This window comes from Spermophilus citellus (genome assembly GCF_964194105.1).
Source record: "Spermophilus citellus genome assembly, chromosome: 15".
Classification (NCBI taxonomy): domain Eukaryota; kingdom Metazoa; phylum Chordata; class Mammalia; order Rodentia; family Sciuridae; genus Spermophilus; species Spermophilus citellus.
This window is the reverse complement of record NC_138195.1, coordinates 66,535,979-66,553,477: the sequence shown is the minus strand read 5'-3', so window position 1 is coordinate 66,553,477 and position 17,499 is coordinate 66,535,979. Positions and strand designations below refer to the sequence as shown.

At 39.6% G+C, this 17,499-nt stretch overlaps 2 protein-coding genes across 2 annotated transcripts in view; both read left to right on the top strand.

Annotated features, from left to right (window-relative positions):
• PIK3AP1 (phosphoinositide-3-kinase adaptor protein 1) overlaps nucleotides 1-4,198 on the top strand; it is a gene marked incomplete at its 5' end in the record, with an annotated part of 117,228 nt that extends 113,030 nt beyond the window's left edge. The window contains one exon of the mRNA XM_081268242.1: nucleotides 1,231-4,198. Within this exon, the coding sequence (XP_081124368.1) occupies nucleotides 1,231-1,288 (58 nt within the window). The 3' untranslated portion in view covers nucleotides 1,289-4,198. The remainder of the gene's footprint in view (nucleotides 1-1,230) is intronic.
• Nucleotides 4,199-7,922: 3,724 nt separating this feature from the next.
• Nucleotides 7,923-17,499, top strand: part of TM9SF3 (transmembrane 9 superfamily member 3) — a 62,395-nt gene continuing 52,818 nt past the window's right edge. The window contains exon 1 of the mRNA XM_081268859.1: nucleotides 7,923-8,323. Coding sequence (XP_081124985.1) covers nucleotides 8,228-8,323 — 96 coding nt within the window. The 5' untranslated portion in view covers nucleotides 7,923-8,227. The remainder of the gene's footprint in view (nucleotides 8,324-17,499) is intronic.

The following is a 17,499-nucleotide window of genomic DNA, read 5'->3' as shown; positions in this document are numbered from 1 at the left end:
CTCATTGATTCATTCAGTCCTCGAGTATGCAACTCCCGGGTAGCACAGTTCAATTACAGCATCTGACAAAGCTCTCTTTCTGGACTTATTGACTTGCTTCCAAGAGAATTAAATATTGGTTTTACAGCACACATGTGGAAATGCCATTTGTAATCATTGAACCTATCTGTAAATAGACTCGCCCTGGTCTACCTGGAGTGTCATTTAGGACCTTACAAAAACCTTCCAGAATAACACGGAGAGGGGCTTTAGGAAAGCAAATGCAGAGTTGAAATAAGACTTAATGGTCCCACAGGAGGTGGTTCGAGCAGCAGACTAAGTTCTCAATTCCTCTCTCAGCAGGCCTCCCTACCACACGTGGGCTCCTGCCTGGCTGCCTATTTGAATCACTGGTGTTTTAAGATCTAGGTTTCATTATTATTTAGGTGTGGTAAGGTCAACATATCAGGAGAAAATGGCCACTGAAAAAACATAGTTCCCAAGAGCAGGGAACATGTCACAGCATGGCGGGGGGCGGGGGTGTGCTCACACCAAGAAGCACCAAAGTTGGTTGGGAAGCAGAGGGAATGAAGGGAAGACTTGGGCAGGAGCTTTCATTATGGTTTCCATAGGAAGAAATGAGTGAGATAGGGTTGCTGATTTAGGATCCGCTAGTGGGATCTGGAGCATTGGCTCTCCCTAATTATCTCATATCTGACCCTGGGGAAAATCTAGATTGGATAATGGCCCCAAGGAAATGGTTGGATATGGGTGTGGATGAGGTGGTTTGTAATAAAAGTGTGCTTGGTGCTTGCAGATGGATATCTTGTTTATGAATCAGTCAGGACCGGCTAACCCTGGAAAACAGTCCCTCCAAGGGCGACAAGACTCCAAGAGGGAAAAGCATCAGAAAATAAAAGATGTAGTTAATACAGGTGGTTACAGAAGGGACACTATTAAAATGTTTCAATGCTTGAGCCATGTCCTCCAGAGATTATGATGGGATGCATCTCGGATGGAACCTGGGAATTGGTATTGTTAAAAGCTCCACTGGTGATTCTAATGTGCAGCCAGGATTGTGAGCCACCGCTGGCATGCATGTCACTCAGACACTTTCAGGGTGGGTCCAGTTTCATTAATTGAGGGATCTGTCCTTTGTATATTACACAAAGTTTACCACAAATCATGGATGCCTAAGAGGTATTTAATCAGGTTACTTTTAAAATCGAGTTGCCTTATCTTTCATTTCAGACCTCCAGCCAGAGAGACCTTCCTTCCTCCTCCACCTGTTCCACCCAGAGGTCGCTGATTCCGTCTCCTAAGACCTGCCTTTTTAAGACTTGCAATTTCCAGCCTGTTAATGATGACTTCATGTTGAGTTTTCTGGCATGACTGCTGACTTTAAGATCCAGTCTCATTGCTGACATTGTTGCAACCCTGCTGGCTTGGGTTATCCTTGAAGAGGAATGAAGAAGTGAAAACCAAGGACTTGATTCACCATCGTCAAGTATTTTCATCCTCTTTCTTGTTTGCCAAAAGGATGAAGACTCAATCAGGACACTTACCTCAAATCTCTCATATCAGAAATCTAACAAGAGTGATCAGAAATGTACTTTATAAGTGATTATATGGCAGTGCACTTGTATTAGTCCCTATGTATTTGCTAGTCCAGTCTAATTTCTAAAGGGAGTATAAGACTTTCAGTATTCAAGTAAGAAAAGAAGTGACCTAATTTAAAATAATTCTTCTACTTTCCTGTATGTTCAGGAGTGTGTTTGAGTGGTAGAACTAGTCATATACAAACAACCTGAAAAAGACTTTGGAAAAAAATTAGTCCTAATTCTTCTTATACAGAAGGCAAATCTAGGGTCCCCTACAAGTCTAGAACCAAGAGTGCTTGGTTGGTTAGAAGAAGAGGAAGGTTTAGAATCTGAGTCTGCTGATTCTAGGTTACTACACTCTCCATCCAAAAGGACAGTCCCTCTTTCCTTCAAGAAATGCCTAAATGTAGAAATTCACCAGCAACTGATTATTGGCGTTCTAGAAGCTTTTCTCTTCCATATCTCCAAGGCATGGAACTACCAAGTAGCTCTTTCAGTTTAGAAATTTATATTTTCAAAACAGTGATGTTTGCCAGGGAACCACTGAAAGTGGTTAGAACCTGAAGCTTGGGATTCCAGGGAGCCCATTTCTTGTTCTCTTATCTTCCTAAGTCTTAGTTCTGGCTATAAAGAGATAGGAAGAGCCTTGGCTTCCCCCCACCCCACACACACTGCTGAAGAGTCTAAAGAGGGAGAAAGAATCTAAAATAGTAATAGTTGTCTATTTTCTTCCAGACTTATTATTAAACCAGGCTTGGTAAATCTGTTTGTGCAGAGAAAGTAGAGACTTAAATATGTCATGAGTTTTGAGTCCCCATCAAACAAGAATACCTTTAAAGCTCACATCCTTAATGATGCTTAAACATTTAGTAAAATCAGTATCTTAACTGTTGCTTTAAAAATATCAGAAATCTGGTGGTTTCAGACCAGACCAGAGAATAGACTTATTCTCCAATCCCTCACAGATATATAAAAAACACATCATTAATGGGCCATTTAAATACAGTTTTATCAGATCTTTTTCTAATAATTAAAGGTTCTTTCTCAATCTCATTCTTCAGCACAGCAAACAAGAACTTTTATTGAAGTTAGGAGCTTCTGGGGGAGTCTTAGGTTTTGTTTGGTTTGGGTTTTGATATAAAATACAGTATTGGCCACGCCATATTGAGAGTGTTTGCACCGATTATCTTGTGTAGCGCCTGGCACATGGTAGCTATTCTGTGGATGTGCCCTCAAAGGTCCCTTTGCTTTCTTTATCACTTCTTGGGGAGAAACAGAAGTATGTGAGATAAAAAGAATAAGAAATTACAATGTTGATATGATTGTTCTTCCTGTTTTTTATAGATAGTCTTTTATCTAAAAAATATTTGATTTTGATAAGAGATACTTTTTAAATATTCAGTACCTCTAAATCTCTTTTTGAATGCCAAACAGTTTTTGTGCATAGTCTGATGAATAAGCATGATTAGTAATATGGTAAAATCTATATCGGCCAATGGTGTTAGCATCACTGTGCAATATTTTATTATTTATTGCATTTTGTTCTTATATTAAAATAAGTAGAAAACACAAAATGAAAATGCTGATGAGAAGCCTGTGTCTCATGAATGTGGCCCACTTTAGACATGGTTGGAACTGATCAGAGGTACCCAGTCGTAAGTGACAAGTCTTAGGCTCTCAGTGGATCCTCATTGAACATCCAAGCTGGTTAGCTGCATATAAAAGAAGGAAGTATTTAGATTAAAAAATGGTATTGTGTTATCAAAGAATTTTGCTAATGTTGAGGAGAAAATTTTATTTTCTAAAAAGAAAACTGCACATTATAACATAAACTTATTTAATTTCCACATACTCAAAGCATTTGTATACCTTTTTAGGAATACATTATGTGACAAAACCATAGACTGTGAATATCATGAGGATCAGAAACTAAACTATAAGCAGTATCTAAGTAGACTGTTCCAGAGTATTCTCTATGATGCTTTGGGAGACAGCTCTGCTTCCACCGTTCTTCTGCAAGATTTTACAGACTGGCTTAATAGAAAGGGAAGGAATTGGTCATATTCACTGCTATTACTTTTGCCCCTATTTAGAAGGTAGACTGGCCTCCAATTTCTAGGCCAGCACTGTTCCTTCATCTTATGTTAAAAGCCAGGAGCAGATAACCCAACTAAATAAGCCATAAAGTATAAGACTGAGAGATTCTGAACAAGAGGTTGTGTTGCTGTCAAATAATTTAACTTGACTTATTTAATGATGTGAATAAACCCTTATGCTTTGCCATAATTACACAAAGTGATGGAATGTAGATGACTTTAATGAATAGTTTTACAAGTCAAGTTACCCAACCCTCATTTTTTTCCTTTGCTTTGTTATTAACAAAAAAGATCCTAATCAGTCCAGTATCATTTTAATAGCTGGGATTTTTAGATACCTCTCCCATATTCCAGGAAGTAAAAGTTGTTTTTTCCTGCTCCTCCTTCAACGAATAGTGTGTAGTTTTACAGCTGCATGGTGGAGGAAGATTAGTAATATTTATTTTTGAGAAAGACAAGTAGTTAATTTGGATAATTCTAAGATTTATCCTAAACATCAATCCCTAATTTTAAGAAATCTGCTTATATAAATATTTTCTTTGATTGGATAAATAAATTTTGTTTGGTTCATTTCCAAGCAAGTTATTAAGAGTGTGAAATGGTCTTCATTCATTCCTGCTGGCCAGTTTCTGTGTTCACCAGGGTGGTAAAAGGAGGAGTGGGAGGTTGAAATGCATATTTTGAGATACAACTTGGAATTCATTTTCTCATAGAATCAGCAAAAAATAGACTTCTAGGCTAGCTCTCCAAAGCTCATTGAACCCCATGGTGTGGGAGAAGTGTCTTATTCATGGACATAGTATGAGCATGGTGTAGAGAAGAGAATGTGGGCTTGGAAGTCTGGAAGCCTAGTTTTTATTTTAGTCTGTTCCTAACTTGATGGCTTCACATGACTCACCTATGTGGCTCTGTGTTTTATCATCATAAAGTGGAGAGATAGAAGTCCATGAAACTCTGTAAGCTCAAGTCTAAGGCAAAGGATGAGGAATCTCTCATTCTGAAGAAGCATGGAGATAGCCTTATTTAACTGGCAAAGATTTCCTTATTTAATTGGTGAGGATGCTGAGGATCAAACCAAGGTACTTACACATGGTCAGCAAGGTCTCTACCTCTGAGCTACATCCCCAGCCCAAGGATCTTTTTATTATGTGAATTCCACTGTTGTGGCTTTCTGGATTATTTTACCTGTCATAAGCTCTTTAACCAAAACTGAGTCTTACTAAAATTATAAGTGGCTGTACAGCCATTTCACTGCCATTCCCTCCTTCCCTATTTTGGCATGAGGGAGTTCATTTATTTAGATGAAAAATCTGGTGGAATAAGATATATTGATGTTTTTTACTACCTACTTTGGCAAAACAACCCTAATTTTGATGGTGCTCCTGAGCCCCTTTTTTAGCTATGAAATCATCAGGTTCTAAGGCTCTCTGAAGCCACACTTCATTTCCTCTAACCAGTTCCTTTATTTCCTATTCCTGTTTTCCACACTTGCTGCTATCAGACTTATTATCACCTGATGCCATTTATCAACATCATTTCCCTGGTAATCTACCAGAGTTCCTGACACATAGCAGAGGCTCAATAGCTAATGACCTTACAAGCCCTGCCCTCTATTATACTTTCCCAAATACACCACTAGTCTCCCCTTTTCTCATTGGTCATTGCTCTTAATGCTCACATAACATCTGTTGGCTACATATTGTGCACATCTTTTTTTGTACTATTATTCTTGTTCTCTGTTGTATGTAAAGTTTCCTGGTTTTAAGTCTATCTTTCTCAGATGAATACTTTATACTTTTTATTTATAATATTTATACTTTTTCTTGTGTCCTCTACAACTCCAAGCATTTGCCAGCCCAATTTCCCCCACAAAACCCAGCAAGAGCTATGGCTCAGATCTGTGGAAGCTGGTGATGGATGTTTAAGAAACTACTCATCCATCTTAATGCAGCTCTTGCACTGCTTGTTCTTCAATTGCCCATCATCACTTCATTCAAAGGCTCTGTGATTATTCATTCACACAGCATTTACCAAACTTCCACTATGAGCAACTCACCAGCTAGGTGCTTGGAAGATATACAAAGATGAATAAGAAGCCTTCTCTGATTTCTATAGCAATTACTGATGTACGAGTCATACAGCAATTAATCTTGTACTGCCTTGTGATGTCTCTTATGCTATCTAGAAAGCATTCTTTAAATCCTGGTATGCTATTTGACTTTTCACTTGTTAATGTCTTCACTCATTCATTCAGCAAATAGTTGTTGAATGTATATGATGTGTCCAGCACTATCCTAGTAGCTGGGGCAGATAGATAAATGAGTGGGTGTGCTGGTACATACCTACAATCCCATCTACTCAAGAGGCTGAGGCAGAAGGACTGAAAGTTTGAGTCCAGCCTGCACAACTTAGACAATGTTTCAAAATAAAATTTTAAAAGGGACTTGGGATGTAGTGCATGATTGCATACTATGTGCAAGTCTCTTCTGAGTTCAATCTTTAGTACAGGGTGGGAGGGGAGGTGGTAACAAAGACAAAGATCAACAAATAATAGTTCCTACCATCAAAAAAAGGTCTGTCTATAGTACAGAAGAGGAAATGGAAATAGACCAGTAATTATGACATAATATGCCAAATGCTTCTAGAATCTCAAAGATGGGATGCTCAATTTCCTAAGGGCATTATGCAAGGTCTCACTGAAGAGGTGATCATTCAACTAGGCCTAGAAGGGTAGTGTCAAATGACAAGGCAAAGCAGAAGATTCTAGATTAAGAGAATATCCAAAACAAAGGCACAGACTATAAAGAACATATTCTTCACATGGATGAAGAGACTGGTGGGAAATAAAGTTGGGGAGATGAATTAGGGTCTGATTGTGCAGGTGCATTTTAACAGACTACGGAAGTTGGACTTTATCCTTTAGCAAGAAACTCCTCCCTTCCCTGGTTACCTACACAGTCATGCACACTGTAAAAAACATACTAACATTTACAGGCATGTACAAAGTAGAACATTAACCACTTGTGGTTTGGGTCATAATCTTTCAGCTTGTTTTCTACAGGTAAACAAACATACTACCATTTAAAATAAAATCATGCTCTATTTTTTTCTTGATGTAAGTACCTGTTAGATACCAGTCCACGCCAGTCCATGCAGGTAATATTTCACTTTTTAAAATGGTGTATAATTCATAATCCATTAGCAGAAAAAGACTGATTATGGGATCAGACTTCATAGTCTGGTTCAGCAAGCCCACTTAATAAGCTTGTGCTTGTTAATGCCTCTGTAATGTGAATGTAGTAAAGGTACTTGTTGCATAGGATTTTTTGAGGATCCAATCAATCAATATGTGAAGAGTTCAGAATAGTGTCTGGCAGATGAAAACCTTAGTGGTGATTCCATAATTTATTCAATATTCAAGTAGTGTTTTAAGCAAGAGAGTGATAGAATCTGGCTTCCTTTTAGAAAGATCACTCTGGTACCTTTGGTGAATGATCAACAGGGAAGGAAGAAGATTGGTGGCTGGGAGCTTATTGAGAGACTGTTGCAAAGAATGGCGATTTGGAGTATTAGCTGTTTACTGGCCGAGGAATGAGCAAACAAACTATAGAGATATTTTTAAGACACCAAATACTATGATTTGTTGACTACTGACGGCTGAGAAGAGACAACTACAAGTTCCCCATTTTTAGCTCGGAGGACAGTGTAGATAGAAGGCGGTGCCATATTCCTGTGTTCCCTTGACAAGTACTTTTTGAGTCCCTACTCCGGGTTTAGGTACAGAAAATAGGCAACAGGATCTCTGCTTTGAGAAGCTTAAGTTCCAAGATGCATTTATGACTGAAGCTGGGAGACCAACAAATAATTGGACAATAAATGAACAGGAATTTCAGCCTAGCCCACAACTGATTGAATAGCAGAGGTCCAATAAATATTCAATGACTTTTAAACACATCTCCAATCCTGAAAAAGTTTAACAGTCTGCCCTATATGATGATTATGGAGTCAGTGACTCATTCAAAGCGGTAGAGGAGAGCCCGGAATGAAAGGGTTATTTGAGCTGGTTCTCCGAGATCGAGGAGCGGCAGGTCAAACGACCAGTGCCGTTTCACAGCCAGGGAGAATTACGCGTTTGGGCCAAGGTCACACAAGCCCTAGCGCCGGGGCGCGTCCGGGAGGTCCTGGCCGGGCCACCGCGAGGGGCCGGGGCCGAGGCCCAGCGGCGCCGGCGCAAGTGCCCGCGGCTCCCGGGCTTCAAGTTGTTGCCGGCGGGGCCGGCGCGCGGCCCGGCGGCGGTTGCGGCCCCGCGTCGCGAGGCACTTCCGGCGTGTGCCGGGGTGGCCGGATGACGTGGCTGAGTCAGAGGAAGAGGCTAAGGCCGGGGGGGGCGGAGGAGGCTCGGGAGCGGGCGGTGACGGCGACGGCGGAGGCAGCGGCTGGGCCCGGGCCCCGTGCGTCTGTCCGCGCCCCGTGGATGCGAATCGGCCGCGGCACAAGCGGCGGCGGCGGAGGAGTCGGTGGGCCGGCGCCGGGCCGGCGCGAGCGCGGAGGATGAGGCCGCTGCCGGGCGCTCCTGGCGTGGCGGCGGCCGCCGCGCTGTTGCTGCTACTGCTGCCCCGGGCCCAGGCGGACGAGCACGAACACACGGTGAGGCGCCCCGGAAGGCGCGGTCCCCCCCCACCGTCTTCCCCGGCCGCCGCCCCAGCGGGCTCCGCGCGACCTGGAGGGTCGCGCGGGGCCCGGTGCAGCCCGGCGGCCGCCCGAGAGCTCCTTCCGGTTGGGCCTGGCTGAACAGGAATCGCGGGAGCAGAGAGGAGGCATTTCCGTGCGCTCCCGGGACGGGGCTCCCCTCCCGAGTGTCTGGGCCTCCCATTCCCGCTCCGACCTGAGTGGCGCCGCGCCCCCACTCTGGGAGCCCTGGGGGACCCGACGGAGCCTGGGGAACCCGACGGAGCCTGGGGAGTCTCTAGGTTCACTTTCCTGCGGGAGCTAGGCCCGCAGGCCGGAGTGTTCGGGGGTCGTGTTCCCGGGGAAGGGGCTGCTCTCCGGCTGTGGGGAGCTACGACGATAGCAGAAGATGGATGCATCACAGTTACCCCTCATACAGGAAATACCCACCACTTATGATTCTCTCTAGCCTTCTTTTTTTCTTCCCCCTCTTCCTCCTGCCCAAACCGGATTAAAACCCCGGGGTGGGGACAGCGTTGATAAACTCGAGGTGAGAGCGGTTTACACGTGTGTATGCTCTCACCCCGTACGCTCTCAATTGTGAGGCCCTTCTTGTAACTTTCTCCTCTTAAGTCCCCAGCAGCGGCTCCATCCCGGTGGTCTCCAACTTGGGCCACTTCTGATCATAAAGTTTCCCAGTCTAAGGCCTGGCCCCTGAACAGTCTCTTGCATTTGGTCTAAAGTTGATTGGCGGTTTAATTGCATTTTCACTTTAAAGCATGGATGTTAACGACTCTAGGAGTGGCTTTCACTTAGGACTGTAACTTGATGGTTTTCAGAATGGTGGACGGGAGCAAGGCGGGAAACTCAGGTAAATGGAGAAGGTTGCTTGGTCAGTAATTGTTTTTATATCATTACCCATTAAGTTATGATTTTGCGTGAGAGTTTGTGTACATACTAAATTTTAAAAATTGGGGGAGTTTTCTGTCATTGCTGTTAGATGAGGAAGTGAAGTAATTTGTATCTATTTAATGGACCCGGTTTTAGGTTTTATCTGAAAATAGCAAAATTTTTCTCAAGTCTTTGAGTTAGCTGGACTTTTATTTTAGATAAAGAAGGCTCTAAATTTGGCTATTTTACCTTCAGGCACAGCCAGAATTGTCTTACCTGTATATGTAGTTTTTTTTTTTTTTTTTTTAAGAGACGAAAGTCCCTAATTGGTGACATATTTTTTGTGGTATCCTGTGCTTTTCACGTTAAGATAATTTTGTCTATCAAAATTAGTTTGGGATCATTGATTGCTTTCTATTTTCCACTGGGCATCCTTTTAGTTAGTGGTATTTTAAGATTTTTCCAATTTTGTTGACACATAAGAAAAGTTATTATGTAAAACCCAGAACTCAACTATAGTTCTACCACGTATACATACAAACTTGAGAGTAGTAGTCTACTTTTCAATACTTGAGGAAGAAATTCTACTTTTTAATCTTGTTTCATAGGGCTGTAAATTGGTATAACTATTAATGAAACCATAGGGGCTGGAGATATAGTTCAGTTGGTAGAGTGCTTGCCTTGCATGCACAAGGCCCTGGGTTCAATCCCCAGCAACACACACACACACACACACACACACACACAATAAGTAATAAGTTAGGGGTATATAAAGGCTTTAGAATACTTTACAAATTTAAGAAGTAGATGCCAGTTTCAATGAAATTTTATTGCTAAATTGTCTTTTACGTTTTTATTAGTAAATACAAAATACTTGTGAAAAAGTTTTTGTTTTCTGCCCTAAAGAGAATATGGTATTTATGAAATAGTTATTGTACAAAAATTTAGAATCCATGTCATTTTATGTTTACATTACTCTTACTTGATTACCCATTATTACATACGAAGGCAAGAGTTATATGAAGAATAGCATTAAGATACAAACATAAATTTCAAATAAATGTCATTTTATTCCTGATGTTTGCTATTAGCCAAAATATTTTACTTTTTCTAAGTTTCATGAAAATATTTCTTGAAAACTAGGAATTCACCTTGTCCAGATTATAGTACTGGAAGAGGGCTATGATCAAGTGAACATTTTTTTTTTCCTTTCTACCAAGAAGACAGAAAGTAGCTAGTGAAGAGAGAATGGTACTAAAGAAGGAGGAGACAAATTGCCAAGGGAAGGTTGCTGAGTGTGTGTTTAATAAATACCTGTAGAATTGGATTATCAATTAAAGAACAGCTTTCAGAAGCTATAGAGCTTGCCCTTTAGATTAACTTTCAGTGAAGACTATTTCGGATAGAAATAAAACTAATGATTTTTATAGCAAAATGTGCTAGGTTCTCTTTTAAGTGCTTTACCCACATTACTTCATGTTGAACTTACATTAATAACTATGAATTGCATGATATTATGCCCTTTTTATAGATGAGGAAACCGAGGCCAGCATAGTTAGGTCACTTGCATGAGGCCACACCCAATGTAGGAGTAGAGGTGGGATTTGACCCTGGGCATTCTGAGTTAATAGTAGGTACTCTCAACTGATATGCTTTAAAGCCCTTTGCCCTAACAATTGAACAATAAAATCCTTGGTGTTAAATTGAGTAGTTCTGTATATTGATAGTATGTTTAAGTACTTAAGGAAACATTTGGGTGAGTCTAGCTCTATAATGGGTTAGCATTAAAGAGGGACAGGGCCTAAATTCCTGGGCCACAGTGGATGCATGACCTGAGCAGTCACATGCTGGACTGTTCTTGTTTAATATGCTGCTGAAATTCTTATCTTTGAACAAAGAGTTTTGCATTTTTGTTTCGTTCTAGGCTCTACAAGTTATGTAGTTGGTCATAACGGATAACTACTTCCTGCTGTTCCAAAAAATGCTTTTTTCTGCCTTTTTTACTGTACCTGCTGAATTAGGATTCAGTTGATCATGTAACCCACAGTATTTTTTATGTGCTTATTTTTCCAGAGTTTTTGTAATATTCTCAGAATGATGAAAATGAAATATATACTTGTATATACACATCTAGACTATATAAAGATATGTTCATTTTAATTCTTGAGTCAGAACTGAGTATAGTAGGTCAGTGGTAGAGTATTTGCTTAGCATGGGTGAGGCCCTGGGCTCAATCCCTAGCTCTTCATAAATAAGTAAATAAATAGAAGTTGAATCATATATGGATTATAGGATATATTTTTTGAAATCAAAAGGCTCCTAATTAGTGATTAGAAGGGTTATTAAAAGGTCTCTTGAGAGTAAGTGAAAAGTAGGTGTGTAGGGTTGATTACACTCCTCTCTTGGTTAAAGCACAAGGAAGCATCTGGAATTAAATGATAACATATCCTAAGATTCCAAATGATTCTATTAAAAACTATTTCAAATTGAAACTCAGAATTTTAGAACTGGAAAGACTGGAGATCATTTCATCCAAACTTACTTTACAAATTGCCTATAGAGCCCCAATGACTGGCTCAAGAGAGAATTGGGGATTCTGGGCTTTCTGATCCCTAGGCTTTCCTTTTTCTACCTGTCTATATATCTGATTTCCATAACAGCAATATGGAAATATGCCAACACTAAAACACCAATAATCCAGGGTAAAGAAATCTTAGAGCATTTGTACTTGGAGGTTTGCATTGTAGCATTGGATTTTTGTTGTCATTTTTCAGTGCTTTGGATTAGCCTTGCATTTTTATGAGTTTATTTACATGATCACAAAGTCACCCCCCCTTGCCCTGCTCCAGTCTGTTAGATATCCCAAGCACTGTGCTCTGCATAACTAGTAATGTTTTTTAAATTTGTTCTTATTACATACACATGACAGTAGAATATATTTTGACATTTTATACATATAACTTCCTATTCTTCTGGTTGTATATGATGTGAAATCGCATCCGTCATGTATTCTTATATACACATAGGAAAGTAATGTCCGATTTGTTTTACTATCTTTCCTATTCCCATTCCCCCTCCCTTCCCTTAACTAGTAATATTTGACAGTGCTTTGCTGAGTGACTTGAGTAATTAGGGAGCTACTAGGGACAAGGATTTGCAATATTTGAAGCATGAAACTGTTGCTTAAGGCACAGTGAACAAACCCAAGCCATTGTTAGTTTAAAGTGCATCATCTTGGGTATGACTCTTATGGTTTAAGTGTCCCTACCTAGGCCCAAATCCCATTTCCTTGTGGCCCCTTGTTCTGGAAATGTTGGGACATGTAATGTTGGAAGCACCCCATCTACCTGGGATAGCTTGCTTGGCTTCTGTCGTAAACTGTGTTGTACCACTGCATGATTTGAAAAAAGTTGTTTACTTTGGCAACTTTTCTTCTTTGTTGGGTGTATAGGACCTCTTGAAACTTTTTTGAAGATTTATAAAGGGAATAAAATATTTACTACAGGTGAGTTTGTGAGTGCTGCAATGCAGGTTTAGTTTTTAGGAAATGCCATAATCATTGCCCTATTTTCAGTGTCAGTCAGCGATAGACTAAACGTTTATTTAAGTACAAAGTTATTTTGAGAGAGAACAGTTTATCTCAAGAGACTATTCAAAAATATACTTCTAATTTAATTGTATTAGAATTCAGATGTGTATTTGAAATAGTTGAAAAACTTTGAAATTATGACTTCTAAAGTATTCTCAAAACTTAATTTTGCTTTCTCTGATACGTATTTAAAGTAAATATGTCCCTTTCCCATGAAAATGGAAGATAGTATTTGGGTGGTTAGTCTTGGCTCTCTGTATCTTGCTGGTCAGTATAAATTCTAATTTATTAATTCATATTTTTCAAAGAGTATGTCAGCAACATTGTCTACTAAAGTATAAGTAGATTCTCTCTCTTTCTCTTTAGGTACTGGAGATTCAACCCAGGATGCTTTACCACTGAGCCATGTCCCCACCCCTTTTTATTTTTTATTTTGAGACAGGTTTTGCTGAGTGGCTTAGGGCTGTGCCAAGTTGCTGAGGACGGCTTTGAACTTGTGATCCTCCTGCTTTAGCCTCCTGAGTTGTTGGGAATACAGGCATGAGCTGCCATGCCTGGCACAAATAGATTCTTAAGATTTTTTCCCCCTTTAGGGCAGATTAAAAGCTCAAATGGAACAGTTCACTATTCAGTGTCATCTTTATTGTCATCTTTATTTGCTTTGTACACTTTTTCATATTTCCTTGATTTTGTTTTTGCCCTTTGATTAATGAAGCTCACTAGGAGTTAGCAAAAGCATTCCTAAACTGATAAACTTGGTACTGCTTCGTTATGTATTCTTGGACAAATTATTTAACATCTATTTTTTGTTTTTGTTTTTAGTCTGTAAAATGAGGGAAATAATAGGACCTATCTTACAGAAATTTGAGAAGATTAAATGTTCATGTAAAGACCTTAAAACATTAGATGAACCTATGAAGTGTTGTTGACGAGATTTTGTTGCCCAAGCTATTGCGGTCATGTTATGTTAGGCATTTGGTCAGCATAGCTTCACATGGGGATATGAGAAAGGAAGACTTGAGCAATTCCGAAGATTAAGTGGAATTTGACCAAGTGAAGAAAAGAGGGCATTGTAAATTTGGGGGAATTACAAAAGAAGCAAGGTGAAGCATAAAAGGAAAGGAAGACAGTGTCGTAACTGTTTTGGCTGGAGTGGACAGTTCATAAATTGAGTATAACAGTGAAATTCTTCTGGGGGTTGGAAACTGAGTAGGTGAAGAATGCAGGTACCTGAACTGGTCTGCTTTCATGTGGCCAATTTTCCCTGAAGCCTTAGATGAAAGGAATTATTGCCATCCATGCTCAGAGGTTTCCATATCCATGCTGTGCTTACTCGCCATCCCCCCCCCCCCCCCCCCCCCCCCCGCTACATTTTTCAGGTAAGTTATAAAACTCCATCTTGCTCAGTGTCATTGGCAAGTCTGAAGTTTTTCCAAGGAAAGTATTTTAAAAGAGCTTGATAGAATTTCCTGGAATTTTGAAAAGGAATTAGATTAGCCTTTCTACCATAGGTTCCTAAGAAATAGGTTGGTCAGGAAGGAGCCCTATTTAGTGATCTCTTATCCCAGGGTTTTGGGGGCTGAGGGACTGTCTACAGCTTTAGGGAAAGAAAATTAAAAAAAATAAAATTTTTCTTAAAAAGCTATGTGAAGTTTTCCTTTTTATATGTTCTAACTTCAAGATATTTTAGAACATATTTTCTCTCTGGAGAAAGAACTCTTATCCTTGGCTTGGGAGCATTTATTTTTTAGGGACAATCAAAATCTTGAGATGAAAAGTAAATGTTTAAATTCATTGTATTTGACGTAGTCTGTGTGAAAAGGAGAAATAGAAAAGAAGCATAATTTTTGCCTTAATATTCACCCTTAGGCCCTGAATTTGTTTCAGTCCTTTTCCCAGAAAGATCCTTAGACTTCAAGGCTGTGTAAGTTTTGTTATAATACTTGCATTGTGTCATCACACCTCTATCGGCCTATTAAGATTTTTTGGTGTTTAAAATGAGTAACTTAAGAATGTGTAGTGTAATACACCCTGCAGCCCTTAGATTACTTTAATCCTATGTCTCAGTTTGTATAAAATAAATGAGTGCTATATTTTAAAGAAATATTTATGTTCAAAGTTTTTTTATTTTTTAAAGGAACATGTACATCGATTTACAGAAAAAATGTCTTTGTATTATTTTCCAAGTTATATAATATTTCTACAAATTCAGAGAATTAATGGCAAGGATCTCATTAATGGGTACTCTAATTCAATGTCTAATCTCTAGTACACTTTTCTTGTTTCTCATTTCTCTAAAGTACTGTTGCAGTCAGTGCACCTACCAGTCAGTGTATATGCTTCAAGCTTTTATTAAGTTGCCAGTAAACTTTACATTTTAGTATTTCTTCAAAATTTTCCCATTTTATTTATCAAATACTTATGTACATTGTACTGTGCAGAGAGAGCATTTTGTGCTGTTGAACAGATTTTATTTCTAATATCAGCTCCGGTTAGTTAGTAGTGGTTGGCTTAGAGCATGGTTTTGAGAAGAATTCTGAGGCTGTATATATATTTAGCAGAAAGGAGTACTTGGACTGATAAGTGCTCAAAGACCATGAGCATTGGTTGGAAGAGTGGAGACATATATTATCAATCCTCACAAAATTAAAAGAAGAATGAAGAATTGGGGCGTATGAATATATTAACATTCACATCTTTGATTCCTTACTTTACGCATGAAAATTATATACACTTTTTTGTACTCATTTGAAGCTATTTATTTTTCTATATTGTTACCCATTTTGACCCTTCTCTGCCAAAGCAGAATTAATCATTGCTACAGTAGTTCTTTATTACCTTAATTATAACACTTATTGCTCCAATGTTAATCATTTGCTTTTTTGGCTCCACAGTGGATTATGAACTTCTTAAGGGAAAGGAGAATATTTACTTTTATATCCTTTTGTGTGTGTGTGTGTGTGTGTGTGTGTGTGTGGTGTGTGCTGGGGATTGAACCCATGGCCTAGTGCATGTGAGACAAGCACTCTCCAGCTGAGCTATATCCCTAGCCCTACTTTTATATCCTTAATGCCTAAAACTTGCTTGGTCCATATTTCACATGTTTGAAAAGTGAGATTGTTTGCTCTTTCCTTGATGACCTGGATGATGTCTTACATGAACAGTGACACATTTATTATGTTTGGAGATGATGAAATTCGAGTCTTAGGGTTGTAGTGATGATGTGAATCAAAATGAGGAGGCAAATGCCTTGGGTAAGAGTAGGCAAGTTAATGTTTTTTTTTCTGGAATGCAGAAGATCTTGAGGTTTGAGTGTCCTAGTCTGAGAGAATGATAGTACCAGTAGGAAAATAAGTTGAGGAGACTAGATTCAGGTAGGATGAATTTAGGAAGACAGGAGATAAGGGTTTCATAGTGGACTCATTGGGTAGCTTTCTTTATTGCATGCTCCATAGCAGCCTTCCTTATTATAATTGCTTGTTCAATGTCTGTCTTTCCCTTTAGACATCAGTAGAGCAAGGAACACATTCAAAGCTAAACCCTCGGTTATAGACACAGTTGTTGGCACGTGCTGGGCACTCAGTAAATAATTGTTCAGTGGATAACTAATGCACTATTAAATTATAATATTGTCAGTTAATATTTCTAATTACAAGTATTGCTTTTGAAATTACCCTGGTAATCTGTTTTCACAGAATCATGTTTTAGTCAACTTTTTGTTGCTATGACTAAAATACCAGACAAGAATAATGTAGAGGAGGAAAAGTTTTTCATTGCTCACAGTTTAGAGGTCTCAGTCTGTAGACAGTGGAATCCATAGCTCTGGGACCAAGGTAAGGCAAAACATCCTAGTGAAAAAGTGTGATAGAGGAAAGTAGTTCATGATATGGCAAGCAGGAAGCAAGGGGGGGAGGGGAGGGAGGAGGAGGGAGGCAGGGAGGAGGAGGGAGAGAGAAGAAGAGGGAGGGAGGGAGGGAGGGAGGTGGGAGGAAGGTAGGGAGAGAGCCAGCTATAGCAAGCACACTTGCATGCACTCCACTTACCAGGGACAAAATACAAACTCAGACTTACCACCACACCATACCTGCTTACAGTTACCACTCAGTTTATCCATATCCATGGATTAACCCACGGATTAGGCTGCAATTTATAATCTAATCATTTTACCTCTGGGCATTCTTGCATTGTTCACACATGAGCTTTTGGGATCATCTCCTATCTAAAACATAACATTAGGATTTTAAACTTCTAAGCATCTTATAAATCTTGGGCAGACCCCACAGACCCTGGGAAGGTGAAGTCAGCTACCCCAGATCTTTGAACTGCTATCTCTATTTAGCAGTAGTTTTTTCCTTTGGTATTGGGAATTGAACCCAGGGGTACTCTATCACTGCACTACATACATACCCAGCCCTTTTTTTTTGTTGTTTTATTTTGAGACAATTTAAGTTTTCTCTCAAACCTGAGACATCCTGTCTCAGGCTCCTTAGTAGCTAGGATTATAGGTTTGTGCCAGCTATATGTAGTATTCACTGATGGGTAAAACCATAATTATTCAAAGAAATATGCATATAATATGTCTTTCAGGCTGATAACAAATGGCATGATGACTTGAATGGACTTGGGGTTTCATAGTATGGCTTTTCTTCCTTTTAGTTATTTTTCTCCTTTTAAT